We start from the raw sequence: 14,377 nt of genomic DNA on the forward strand, positions 1-14,377 counted from the left end.
AAGGCTCTGAAAGGTCTAGATTCATTTGAACTCTTTCACTGCCAAGTTTTTGTGTGAAAAATACTACCCGGTACCAAATATTTTAGGCTCGACGCTCTCAGTCACAGGATTCAGTTCATGTCAAAACACCCCTGAAAGCGGAGTATGGCTGCCTACATGGCAGGTTAAAAACGGTCATACACGTAAAAGCCCACTCGCGTACATACGAGTGAACGTGGGAGTTGCAGCCCACAAACGCAGAAGAAGAAGAAGTAGTTCATGTCAAAACAACACAATGGACTCGTTCACTTCTAACATGGTCAAGGGTAGCCACTGTTCTATTGCACGGACAGCTGGCTGCAGCTGTCAAGCTTTGTTACAATGTAAGAAAAAAACAAAACAACCCAGTTACTTTGAACATTACATCTCGATGCTGACTGAAGTCGCCTATGGCGGTGAACTGTCCAGTGAACTAAAACACCCATGGCGAGCAAAAAAGTTAAAATGTTAGATAGTTCATTTCATGAAACAGATCAACAGGATAGTGGCGAAACAAGTGGGGATAAACTACACTTCCACAAAATCTACTTTTATTTATACACACACAAAAAAAGAAAAAAGAAATCAAGAAGAAAAGAAAAAATACGGGGTGGGATGAGGGGTAGGTAATGAGAGTACTACATTTCACTACATTTTTTTTTTTTTATCTAAAGAAACTTTGGTTTCTTTTCATCTCTGTTCCCACTTTTAAGTGTACTTGTAAATATTTCTCAAAAGCACTGGTTCAGGGTGTGTGTGTAATGCTGATAACCTCCAAGACACTTTCTCTGCCAATACAAAGACAGCAAAACAACCTACTTCACTAAGGGGTAGGGGAATGGAGGGATGAGGGGGAGGGGGAGAGGGCGGTTATCTCACGTATGTCTCAAGCTGTTGATTTATGACAGTGCAAGTGACAGGCAGTTGTTTATATGTAACTTTTATAATAATAACAACAACAATAATAATATCAACAACAATAATACCTATGACAGCAACACATGTTTACCAATAAGCATGTCATATATCTGAAAGTGCAGTTTCAGACGCCACAATACACAGTTTCATACCACTGAAATCTCAAAGCTTACATCATCAGCACATACATAACATACAAAACATAAACAATCAGAACAAAACAAACAAGAACAAAAAACAAAAAAACCCAAAGAAAAACCAAAGAAATGCAGTGACTTGGCATACAACTTCACAAACACCCAAATATTTTGTCTTATTGTCTGTAGATTCTGAAATCAGGTTTGTATGCTTTAAATTTATCAGACTACAAAAACCAAATCCAAGATCATTATACTATAGAAATAAATCATATATCTTTTGATCGCAAGAAGAAAACACATTGCATTTTGCCGTGTTCCTCTCTAAAATGAGTGGGGCTGACAGGGCTGCAAAGAGATGGTGCTGGTCACGAACAGGGAGCCACAGAATCGCATGTTCCTTTATCAATACAAGAGGGCTGCCATTTCTTCTCCAGTACCATCCATGTCAGCTCACTTTGGATGCATGACAAATGAGAGAGTGGGGGTGGGGGAGGGTGGGGGAGGGAGGGGTTTTGGGGAAAGAGTGGTCATGAATGATTCATGTAGTTTGTAACTTTTACTTTCATGTAAAGCGCCCTAAGCACTTAGAGAGAAAGGGCGCAATATAAATGTACATTATTATCATTATTCATTGGAGCAAGCATCATGGAGCAAAGACAGGGAATTATAATACCGGCAAAATGGCTGAGCTTCAAACAGTGTTCTAACTTATATTCGTAATTTTAAAAGTATTCTTCAAACACAGACAGTAATGTACTCACACAAAGACAGGTTCGAGTATTATTGTATGGGATAAACATGAATGCTTTTGTTTAATTGTTTGACATTGCTGAAGAATCGCTGCATAGTCCAACAGGACACCTGCTATACATGTATACTTGGCTTTTTTCTTTTCTCGCCACAAAATGAATGAATGCATACGCATACAAACAAACCAGCACACACACACATGCATGCACACCCACATGCATACACACATACATACACACTCATAAAAACACACATACAGGCATACACCTTCATGCATACATGCATGCAAACACACACACACACACACAAACACACACATGCATGTACATGTGGTAAACATGTGTATAGTGTGTGCGTGTTTTTATATAAGTTTGTGCCTGCCTATGTGTGCGTATGTGTTAGGGTAGCTGTTAGATACACATGTATGTTAAAATGTATTATGCATTGTGTGTGTGTGTATGTGTGTGAGTGTGTGTATGTGTGTGTGTGTGTAGCCACATTTTGGTGTGTGTATGTAACATAGATGTAATGTTTTATGCTAACAAAAGCGTTTTTGTAAAGCACCCAGAGCAGATTTCCGGATAGTGTGCTATATAAGTATCCATTATTATTATTATTAAACATCACTGTGTAGTTGCCATGAAACCACCGGCAAGAGGAGAACCCCACACCACTGCAGGATGACTGGTTTTCAGAATCAGTGATGCATGTTGTGATTCAGTTTGATTTGTCTACATTCCAGGACTCACAATCATACATTATAATAATTACAATTTTAATGATTGCTCATTCAGAAGTGTTTTTTCACCCCCCCCCCCCCAAAAAAAAAAAAACAAAAACCAGACCTCACAGCCCAAAACTTAATAAACTGTAAATGAAGAAATAACTAAATAACATTAATCAGTGCTCACACAAACACTCAGCAGACATCACCACAGCAGTCATCCAACTCAGCTTTGTCCTCGCTTGCATACCACAGTGAAGTGAAGTCACAATCGTGACACACCATCCTCAACATCTACAGTCTTTACTTTGTGTTTTACCCTTTACCTGGAGACAGAACTGATCTACTGTACATTGCTAAAAGTCAGAAAAAAAATTAACTACTAAACAACTGAAGAAATCAAGTGGGCGTGTGGACTGGAGGTAAAAAAAAAAAAAAAAAAAAAAAAAAAATCACTTTTAGACCAGTTTGTTAATAGTCAGTTAAAAAAAAAGAAACAAAGACGTCAGTCAAGTCAGTGTGTTAGAAGAAATTGTAAATGGAAACAAATGTGGAAATCCAGGAAAATGTGTTAAAAGAGATAACAACATTACTAAGAACATTCTAACAATATTTTTTGCTGTTAAAATACACATACAAAGATAACGTTATCTTCAGAGTTCATTTTAGGTTATTATTGACACCACTCATTCTATCACTCGTTAAGTGTATGCACAAAGAAACATAACATATATACACATACGCGCAAGCATGTTGACACACACTCATGCACAAGCACACACATCACCACCATCATACGCAAGCACGCACGCACAGGTGCACACACACACACACAAGTGTGCAAGCATGAACACACATTCACTCTCTTGCTCACCCAACGCTTAGCCACTTTGGATTTGTTCTTTTTTTTCCACTCCCTTCCACATTATTGTTTATTCCATATAACCAGAATGTGAAATGGGCATCCATCATTAAATTCTTTACGCTTAATATCTTGTGAAACTAAAAAACAAGCAAAAATTTCGAACACACGTCATACTGAATTAAAAAAAAAACTGATGCTGTGAGCAAAAATTCAGAAGACAGAAACTCTCAGAAATATAATTATAGAAATAGAAATATTCAAAAACTTAATTAAAAAGTTATATCACGTCTATCGTGAGTCAGTATGGGTAAAATAACAGAAAAACACATGTCATACTGCATTCAAGAACTGACACTATGATAAAAAAAATTCAGAATATAGGTCATACTGAATTATAAACTTATACTATCATGTCCATTATTAGTCAGCAGAGGTAAAATAACAGCAGAAAAACATGTCATACTGAATGAAGTAAAACTCAGAATACGGGTCACCCAAAATTAAAAACTGACACTATCAAGTCTACCACGAGTCAGTACGGGTGAAATAACAGAAACACTCAAGCCACAACAAAACAAACAAGTGTGAAGATGGAACAGTAACAGGGCACACAGCAACACCACCAACACGTCTACTACCTTCAACGCCTGGACTTTGAGTCTACACAGAGGGGGAAAAAAACCAAGCTGATACAGTTTGCACTGCATGCCGCAGTCATGTTCATGATTTGAGTTCATCAAGTTATTTTTGTTTCCACAAAGGCCATATCCAGCTTGCGAAAACAAAAAAACGTACAGAACTTTTTTGAAGAAATCTAAACCCATCATAACACCTGAAATAATGAAAGAACAAACATAAAATAACCCAAAAATAAGTGCAGAAATTTTGTGCAGAAAATGAACCCAAAACATGAAATAACAAACAAACTTCTCAACATTGAAAATACCTGAAAAAAAAAATGACCAGCAGAATAATGATCAGCAGGAACAACAACTACAACAAACACAACCACCACATACACCACTTTCTTCCAAATCAACACATAAGACACACCACCACAGACACTGATTTCTTCACTGTCAATGATAAGGAAAGTCTGAATGAAAAACAAGGCAGATGCTGCCTGTATGTCGGTGGAGCAGTGGCTGAGTAGGAGCTAGGAGTCCTGAGTTCAATTCAAGCAAAAGCTGGAATCTCTACTCCCTCTTTCACAAAATCTGTTACCTGGATGCTGAACTTTCAGAAGAGATAATAAACTGGGGTCCTATAAGCAACATGTACTTTGCAACACATAAAACTACCCATGGCAACAAGAAACTTGTCCCTGGAAAAATTCTGTAGAAATATTCAGTCTGGCTATGAAGCATATTTGCATTCAGACAGGAGTGGGAGGGCTGGGGGAGAGGCACTCTCTCACTGCGGACAGCAGTCTGATATTCACACAGAGAAATCTGCGTGTGAACAGAAGTCAAAGCCAGTTTATTCCAGACGTTAACGGCTAGTCAGCTACAACGTGACCACAAGTATTGTTAAATGTGATTTCAGCTGCAGTGTAAGCGCTATGTAAATGCATGTTCTTATTATTATGATTATCATTAACCCATTCAGACCTGGGAAGTTTGCAGCTTTGGCATGGAAGCTTCCATGCCATGATGAGGAAACAAGGCAGACAATATTCTGTTTCTCCTCTTCATTACACATGGATACAGCCAGAAATACTGTCAAAGTTTTGTTCCTTTTCTTTGCTGTCTGTGCGAATGTAGGGACGTGAAAACTGTTTTAATGAGTCGAATTATGACACCAAAGCAATGCTCAGGTGCAGGGCTCAATGAGTTAATCTGTTCAGCTTGTTAAGGGTGAGGGAAGATCGGGAGTGAACAGGTTCTGGAGGACGCGACCTTTCAGAGAGGTCAGTGTGTCCAAGGACTGTCCACAAGTGACAGAAACAGGTTATCTGAGGATGGCTGAAATATTCTGTTTGTTAATTAATGCAACATCCGATAATCCTCTTCCTTCTCCCTGCTTTTCAACAAACATCACATACACACACAAGAACACACATGCACGCGCAAACGCATATACACATTCACATACACACACGCATGACCATACAACACACACATGCATGTGCATGAACACTAAAAAGAACGTAAATGTTTCTGTCAGTATAAAATACAATACACTCACCCACTTCAATAATACATTATAATCATCCAACTCCACAATGCAATGCAATCACCCATTTCCATTGCTCCAACACAGACTTAAGCTCCTTTAACCCTTCTGTAACCACAAGCACATTTTGTCAAGATCATTGTGTCCTGCTCCCCAAAATCCCTGGAGCATTCACTGAATACACTCTCTCACACGCACTTGCACACACACACAAACATGCACACATGTACGTACACGCACACACAAACTCGCACCCCAACCTGCCCTCACCCTCTCCCCAACCACCACACACCCCCACCCCCACCCCAGAAAAAGCAAAGAGGAATGGAACCCTCACCCCCTCCACAATGGCCAGCAGACGCTGAGCGTACAGCACTGCGTCATGCACCGTCAGGAACAGGCACTGCTTGTCGCTCGTCTTGTAGAAGTCTGTCTTCTCAAACATCTCACGCACTGCAGCTGGAACCCACAACGACCAAAAAGAAAGTTATAAGGTTTTAAAGGGCCGGGTCGCAGAAGTGATCTTTGCAGCACTATATCTGCTTAGAGTTAAGAATGTTCCTAAGTACATGGGCCAGGTTTGCATGAGGTGATCTTTGCAGCGCTATATCTGCTTAGAGTTAAGAATGTTCCTAAGTACATGGGCCAGGTTTGCATGAGGAGATCTTTGCAGCGCTATATCTGCTTAGAGTTAAGAATGTTCCTAAGTATATGGGCCAGGTTTGCATGAGGTGATCTTTGCAGCACTATATCTGCTTAGAGTTAAAAATGTTCCTAAGTATATAGGCCAGGTTTGCATGAGGTGATCTTTGCAGCACCAAGTTTGCTTTGAGTTCGGAATGTTCCTAAGTATATCTGTGTTTTGTATTTGCATTTCTCTTTTTTGTCACAACAGATTTCTCTGTGTGAAATTTGGGCTGCTCTCCCAAGGGAGAGCGCGTCGCTAAACTAAGAATGCCACCCATTTTTTGGTGTTTTTTCCTACATGCAGTTTTATTTGCTTTCCCTATCGAAGTGGATTTTTCTACATAAATTTGCCAGGGACAACCCTTTTGTTGCCATGGGTTCTTTTCCATGCATGCTGCACACAGGACCTTGGTTTATCGTGTCATCCGAATGACTATATGGGCCGGTTTGCATCTTTGCAGCGCTATATTCACTTTAGTATATGAAAATGAACGTGGAGTTGGGAACATTCTTAACAATAAGCAAACTTAGCGCTGCGGCCCACCCAAAGGTCCCATGACCCGTCACAGCCACTGAGTGCAGTGGGCCTGGGAAAGTCTCCTGAGGAAGCACTCACCGCTTCCACCATCAGGAAGAGCCAGTTAGAGAGAAACACAAAGACATACATGAACATCAACACACACACACACCTTCACACATAAAAACACACTCATGAAAACACACACGCACACACACATGCAAACCCTCACACATAAAAACACACACATGAACACACACACACACATGCACACACACACACACACACCTTCACACATAAACACACACACACACTAACTCAACATTAAAAACAAACAAAAAAAAACCAGACAGACCAAACAAACCAAAACATCCCCCTAAACTCAAAGACTGACCTTTACACTGAGCGAAGAACACCTGAATGGAGTAACTCCTCATCTCTGTGATGACCTGCACACAGTGACATGTGCTCTTCACATTTCTATCATCTACCCTCTACTGGTCTTTCGCTCTTCTATATTTCACTGCAATCACTTTGTTGTTTGTTTGTTTTTTCCATTCTATAGGAAATTTTCTATCTAAAATTATGTTTAAATAACATACTTACCGTGACCCACTAGTGCAGGGGTCGGACATTCCTGTCCTGTGCAAACTACTATCCGCCTATGCGGAGAAAACGAAAGTAGCTACGGCCGATAACCTCCTGGAAGTAGGTAACCTCCCCTGTGGCCCCCTGGCTAGCGCCCTCTTTTTCCGGCAGCCATCTCGACTTTTTTTCCATTCTATATTAATGTTTTACACAAACCCAGTGTAGGCTCTCACGGCCTGATCAGTGTGTTGGAATAATTCGAAGATCAGCATCTGCTCCCCTTTTTCTGCAACAGCAGATGTGGTGTAGCGAATATGGATCAGCCTCGTGCATTTAGACATCACCTTGAAAGTGAAACTGTAAACTTCGGTTAACTTGTGGACAGACTGCAGTAACTAGACACAAGGAAAACTGAACTGGACAGTGGATATACCTCATCAATCATTAACTCAGGGTTCATACAAAAGAGACCGAGCAAAATTCTGTTGTTGGTTTTTCCAGACTAGACTGCCAATTTTCATATCAAACACAAAGCAAAACTGAATCAAAATGAACTATGTTTAACTGGTTCTTAACAGGTTATAATATCTCCCTTTATCAACTAAATGAATGAAGAAAGACAACAACAAAAATTATATTAAAAAAAAAAAAGTTTCAGAATTTGTAGGTTCTATTTTTGATTGTGTATTATTTATGATTGTGTACTATGACGTGTGTGTGTGCGTGTGCACATGCTTGTGTGTGTTGTTTGTGTGTTTGGGTGTGTGTGTGTGTGTGTGTGAGAGGGGGGTTGTGTGTGAATAATTATATAATGTTCTGCATCTTGTGTTCAATTATTCCTTTTTGGTATTTATGTTTTTCTCTTTTTTCTTCCTTCCTTTTATATATATATATATATATATATATATATACATACATACATATTTGTAAATGCCTTGGACTTATTTTTAAGATGAGGCATAAATGCTCATAATAATAATACGAAGAAGAAGACGACGACAAAAGCAACACACACACACACACCGCAGCACCATCGCACCCTGACCCTGACCTGCTGCAGCACCTTGACCCCCACAGAGTCCACGTAGCCCATGGTGGTGCAGTCGATGATGACGAAGTACACGTCCGTTACCGTCGGCAACACGATGGGGGAGTCTGTCCCTCTTTCATTCAGCAGACTGGTCTGGTTGGAGGCGTCACCGTTGCTGTCTGCCGTCGTCATGGTGACGGGGTCTGCTGGGCTGTCGTCACCGTTGTTGCCGTCCGCCGTTTGTTCCTCCGGGGGTGTCACTGCCGGCTGAGGGTCGTGAAGAAAGGACATCTTTTCAGAGGCATGTAGAAGGGAGGTAAATACAAAGGGAGGAAACAAGCCACACTTACTTTTCGATTTCTCTGCGTAAGCGGGGTAGTAGTTTGCACAGGACAGGGAATCAGACCCCAGACGAAGTCTGCATCAGTGGGTCATGGTATAGAGTGTGTAATTAAACATACATTCATAAATCTGTAACTTCAAGGGGAGTGAAAACAAAAAAAAAGAGAAATGATAACAGTAATTTGTTTGTTTCATGATGGAAGTGCAGTAAGCATGTATGCTTCCTCTGAGAAGGGTGTGTGTGTGGGTTTCACTCTTCTCTGTCTGTCTGTTTGCCTTTGTTATTTAAACAGAATGCTTGCCCATATTATCTTCACTGGTGGAGCTTAGTTAAACATGTAACCACAAGGCCATAACTCCACTGTTTAAAGCATGGCATTATCATGGAAATGATCATCTCAGACACGAGAAAATTGTATCGGGAATTCCCAGATGTTTGCTTCATTCATTTCATTTTGCCCATCGCTCCTGGTGGAGCATAGGCCATCGACGACCCCTCGCCATCGCACTCTGTTCTGGATTGTTCTGGCCATTCTAGTCCAGTTGGTCCCTTGCTGCTTCAGCTCTGCCTCGGTATCTCGCCTCCAGCTGTTGCGAGGCCGGCCTCTCTTCCTCTTTCCCTGCGGGTTCCAGGTCAGGGCTTGGCGTGTGATGCTGGACGCTGGCTTCCTGAGGGTGTGTCCGATCCAGCCCCACTTCCTCCGCAGTATCTGCTTGGCCACTGGTTCCTGTCCCGCTCGCTCCCACAGATCTTCGTTTCGGATCTTCTCCTGCCATCGGATATTGTAGATTGTGTTGTCCGCCATGTCTCGCATCCGTAGAGCAGAATTGACTTCACATTGGAGTTGAAGATGCGGAGTTTGGTTTTCATACTGATTGCTCCAGATGCCCAGATGTTCTTGAGCATGATGAAAGCTGTTCTAGATGTTTGCTTAACCTTGCACATTTTTTGTTGTTGGAATTTTTAATGTTTAATTGTTTTGTGAAAGTTACTTCTGAACAGTCAGCCTACTTTGAAATAAACAAATAAGTACATATAAATAAATAAACAAGTAAATAAATAAGAGGAAAGGTTGCTGTGTGTGTGTTGGGGGGGGGAGACTTGGGGGGGGGGGGGGGCACGAAACAACACTGTGCACACACCTGAAGACATGGAAACAAAAGGCGGAAGAAGACAGCCTGACAAACACAGGGTACAGTACCCACCTCTGACTCCGTGACGTGCCTCAAGGGAATCACCTGCACCTTGAGCAGCTCCTTGTCTGCCTTCTTCTTCAGCTTCTTCAGCACAGCGGGGTCAGCAGTCAGCTTGTAGATGGACGTCTTGAAGTACTCACTGTTGGCGAAGAACAGCGCCGACTCGAATCGGAAGATCTTGATATGCTCCAGTGGTTCAGCCTTCAGATAGAAAATATCAAAAATGCACACTCAATTTTTCAAAACTGATGAGACTGAAAACTCATTTTTTTAAAAACTGATGAGAAATTAGACGCCAATGCCTATCAATGAAGAGGATTAACATGCCAGCTTAGTAATCGGAAATACGTGCTCAGCGGTATGCTCCCAAAGTAATGTGTATTACTGATTCGTTCTTTATCATATTTTTGCAAATATTTCCATCCATACTCTGTTCAAAGTTATCTTTAAAACCCTTCATTATTTCAGTATTCAGATATTGTTTTGTTCATTTATTCCTTTAGTGTTCTGATTGAATGCTTATGCTTAAAAAAAAAATGTTATGAATGTGTGTGAATGACTAGTGTGAAATGATTTGATTTGTCTCTGATCACTATTCATTGACATATACACATACACATTTGGCAATTGTACGAGGTGGAGAGGTACCCTGAAGCAACACCTCAACAACTGGGGAAGAAAAGGCTGCTCAACACAACTGAGGACAAACAAAAACAAACATAGAAACGAGTTGCTGCAACTCCTACAGACCAGACACCACACACAGATTTGACGACTGCGACAGAGACTGCCACATCTACACTGGCCTACACCGTTACAAGCAATGCTGCTTCAGCCAAGCAGCCAGTCCAAAACAACAGCTAGGATCCAACATCCATGGTCCTCCTTGACCGAAGGAGGCCTCTCAGTAGTAGTAGCAGCAGCAGTGGTAGCAGTAGTTATAGCAGTATTGTTATCATAACCGACGGGCGCAATAGCCGAGTGGTTAAAGCGTTGGACTGTCAATCTGAGGGTCCCGGGTTCGAATCACGGTGACGGCGCCTGGTGGGTAAAGGGTGGAGATTTTTACGATCTCCCAGGTCAACATATGTGCAGACCTGCTAGTGCCTGAAGATCAAATACGCACGTTAAAGATCCTGTAATCCATGTCAGCGATCGGTGGGTTATGGAAACAAGAACATACCCAACATGCACACCCCCGAAAATGGAGTATGGCTGCCTACATGGCGGGGCAAAAACGGTCATACACGTGAAAGCCCACTCGTGTGCATACGAGTGAACGCAGAAGAAGAAGAAGAAGAAGTTATCATAACCAACACAACAGTGGGTCACAGGGAAGGAAGCCTAACAGACAGTGAGAGGAGAGGTGTTCAGTGTGGTGTCACACAGAGCTCTGACTCACAGCTTTGATGATGGACATGTCCTTGTACAGGTCAGTGCCTGGCACCTGGCCCAGCAGACAGGCCCGGGGTCTGCACACATGCACACACACACACACATGCATCAACACCTCCACCACCTGTTCTCCCTCCAACCCCAACCTCACTCCCTGCCCCAGTTTTTCTCTGAACAGAGCCTCAGCAGTCTCACTGAGACAAGGAGTGTTCTATAAAAAAAACAACAACAAGAAGTTTATTTATATAGCGCCTAATCAAATGATTTTGCTCTTAGCGCTTCACAATTACATCTACTCCCTTTATTTCTCCCTCTAATGAATTATGCCGACTGACTTGTCCCTACCCTACATACAGTCTCTTTACTTTGGCAGAATAAGTAGAAATTTGGGAGATCAGGTAGATTTTTTTAATTTTACATACAAGTAGCAACAGTCTCTTTTGATTAGTAGGACAAGTAGAAATCTGGGGGAACAGCAGATTAAACAACAACAACAACTGTATGTACAATTAAAATAGCAACAGTCTGTTTACTTTGGCAGAACAAGTAGAAATTTGGGGGAACGGGTAGATTCTTTTTTTTTATTTTTTTTTATTTTTTTTATCTACATACAAGTAGCAACAGTCTCTTTGTTAGAACAAGTACAAATTTTGGGGAACAAATAGATTTTTTCCATCTACTTGTCCCTATAACAATACATTATCTGGGAATTTCTAACCCTGCAGAAAGACAGGATTCAGACAGAAGAGAGACATATAGAAAACAGAAAGACAGGATTCAGACAGAAGAGAGACATCAAGAAACAGAAAGACAGGATTCAGACATATAGAAAACAGAAAGACAGGATTCAGACATATAGAAAACAGAAAGACAGGATTCAGACAGAAGAAAGACATATAGAAAACAGAAAGACAGGATTCAGACAGAAGAGAGACATAGAGAAACAGAAAGACAGGATTCAGACAGATAGAAAACAGAAAGACAGGATTCAGACATATAGAAAACAGAAAGACAGGATTCAGACATATAGAAAACAGAAAGATAGGATTCAGACAGAAGAGAGACATAGAGAAACAGAAAGACAGGATTCAGACAGATAGAAAACAGAAAGACAGGATTCAGACATATAGAAAACAGAAAGACAGGATTCAGACAGAAGAGAGACATATAGAAAACAGAAAGACAGGATTCAGACAGAAGAGAGACATAGAGAAAACAGAAAGACAGGATTCAGACAGAAGAGAGACATAGAGAAACAGAAAGACAGGAATCAGACAGAAGAGAGACATCGAGAAACAGAAAGACAGGATTCAGACATATAGAAAACAGAAAGACAGGATTCAGACAGAAGAAAGACATATAGAAAACAGAAAGACAGGATTCAGACAGAAGAGAGACATATAGAAAACAGAAAGATAGGATTCAGACAGAAGAGAGACATAGAGAAACAGAAAGACAGGATTCAGACAGATAGAAAACAGAAAGACAGGATTCAGACATATAGAAAACAGAAAGACAGGATTCAGACAGAAGAAAGACATATAGAAAACAGAAAGACAGGATTCAGACAGACAGAAAACAGAAAGACAGAATTCAGACCAAAACAAAAAAAATGAAATAGAGACACACAGAGAACAGGCAGACAGACAGACAACTGACCGTTGCTGGCGAATAATGACTGTGAGCAGAGCAAAGATGATGCCAATCATGAGACCCAGGTCGACGTCCAACAGCACTGTAGCAAGGAAGGAGACAAACCACACAGACTGGAACACCACCACCACACACACACACCTTGTTACTGCTCCGAAAAAACAACAACAACAATAACAAACAAGAGAGGCAAGGCCTTCAAGACTCACTTGTGATAAATTAAGTCCCCTAGCATTAATTACAGAGTAATTTCCCTTTTTTTTTTTACCCACTGCACCAAAACGTTTGCAAAATAAATAAAAATTCCATGCTTAGCAAAAGAAGTTCCTGTTTGAACAAAAAATGATAATAATGACTCCTCTTGTTGTGGTGTCAGAATAAAAGGTCAAAGTGCCAAGTTTAGAGAATTAAAAAAAACAAAAAAAAACAGTAAATGCAGTTTGCATATAATTAGGCTTCTTTTTTATTTTTTTGTGCCCATCCCAAAGGTGCAATATTGTTTTAAACAAGATGACTGGAAAGAACTGAATTTTTCCTATTTTTATGCCAAATATGGTGTCAACTTACAGAGTATTTGCAGAGAAAATGTCAATGTTAAAGTTTACCACAGACACACGGACACACACACAGACAACCGAACACCGGGTTAAAACATAGACTCACTTTGTTTACACAAGTGAGTCAACAATGCAAACCTTCTCAATAGTGGTATTGTGCTCAGCTAGAAAGCGAATGATCACGAATTCAAATCCCACACTGAAGTGGGATTTCTACTCCCCTGCCACCTGACCTTGAGTAGTAAGAAGTCAGGGTGCTAGTCTCTCGGATGAGATGATCAACTGGCAGAAAGTTACATGCACTTAGTGCACATAAAAAAACTGACAGCAAGAAAAGGGTTGTTGATGGCAAAAAAAAAATCTGTTTTAATCCTATTTTGTTATACTACCAGACAGTACAAAAAAAAGGGGGGGGGGGGGAAGTGGTACTGCACTAATGGTGACACTCTCTCCCTGGGGAGAGCAGCCAAAAATCTGCTGCGACAGAAAAATAATGAAATACAATATAATCCAATTGAAATGGAGTTTAGATTTCCCCCTCTGAGCTGTGTCTGTTGAAAAACTCACACAGGTCAAGTCTCAAGGAAACGAAGTAGTTGCTTGAAGGTATCCAACTTTTCAACAACTCCTAAAGCTGAAGCTAATTAATTTTTACATTATAGTTATTATTTATTATTTATTTGTGTAAGCTTATCTATCATTTATTCACCTTTTTTTTTTTTTTTTTTTTTTCTCCTCAAGGCCTGACTAAGCGCGTTGGGTTACGCTGCTGGTCAGGCATCTGCTTGGCAGATGTGGTGTAGCGTATATGGATTTGTCCG

At 40.7% G+C, this 14,377-nt stretch overlaps 1 protein-coding gene across 2 annotated transcripts in view; it reads right to left on the minus strand.

Moving 5' to 3' along the window:
* Positions 1 to 14,377, minus strand: part of LOC143299862 (prestin-like) — a 43,899-nt gene that overhangs the window by 8,556 nt on the left and 20,966 nt on the right. For both annotated transcript variants that reach the window (XM_076613355.1, XM_076613354.1), the window contains exons 12-17: positions 13,006 to 13,112; positions 11,354 to 11,423; positions 9,961 to 10,152; positions 8,434 to 8,679; positions 7,189 to 7,243; positions 5,928 to 6,049 (exon numbers count right to left, since the gene is read on the minus strand). In XM_076613355.1, the coding sequence (XP_076469470.1) occupies positions 5,928 to 6,049; positions 7,189 to 7,243; positions 8,434 to 8,679; positions 9,961 to 10,152; positions 11,354 to 11,423; positions 13,006 to 13,112 (792 nt within the window). The remainder of the gene's footprint in view (positions 1 to 5,927; positions 6,050 to 7,188; positions 7,244 to 8,433; positions 8,680 to 9,960; positions 10,153 to 11,353; positions 11,424 to 13,005; positions 13,113 to 14,377) is intronic.

The sequence above is a fragment of the Babylonia areolata genome, chromosome 25 (genome assembly GCF_041734735.1).
Source record: "Babylonia areolata isolate BAREFJ2019XMU chromosome 25, ASM4173473v1, whole genome shotgun sequence".
Taxonomy (NCBI): domain Eukaryota; kingdom Metazoa; phylum Mollusca; class Gastropoda; order Neogastropoda; family Buccinidae; genus Babylonia; species Babylonia areolata.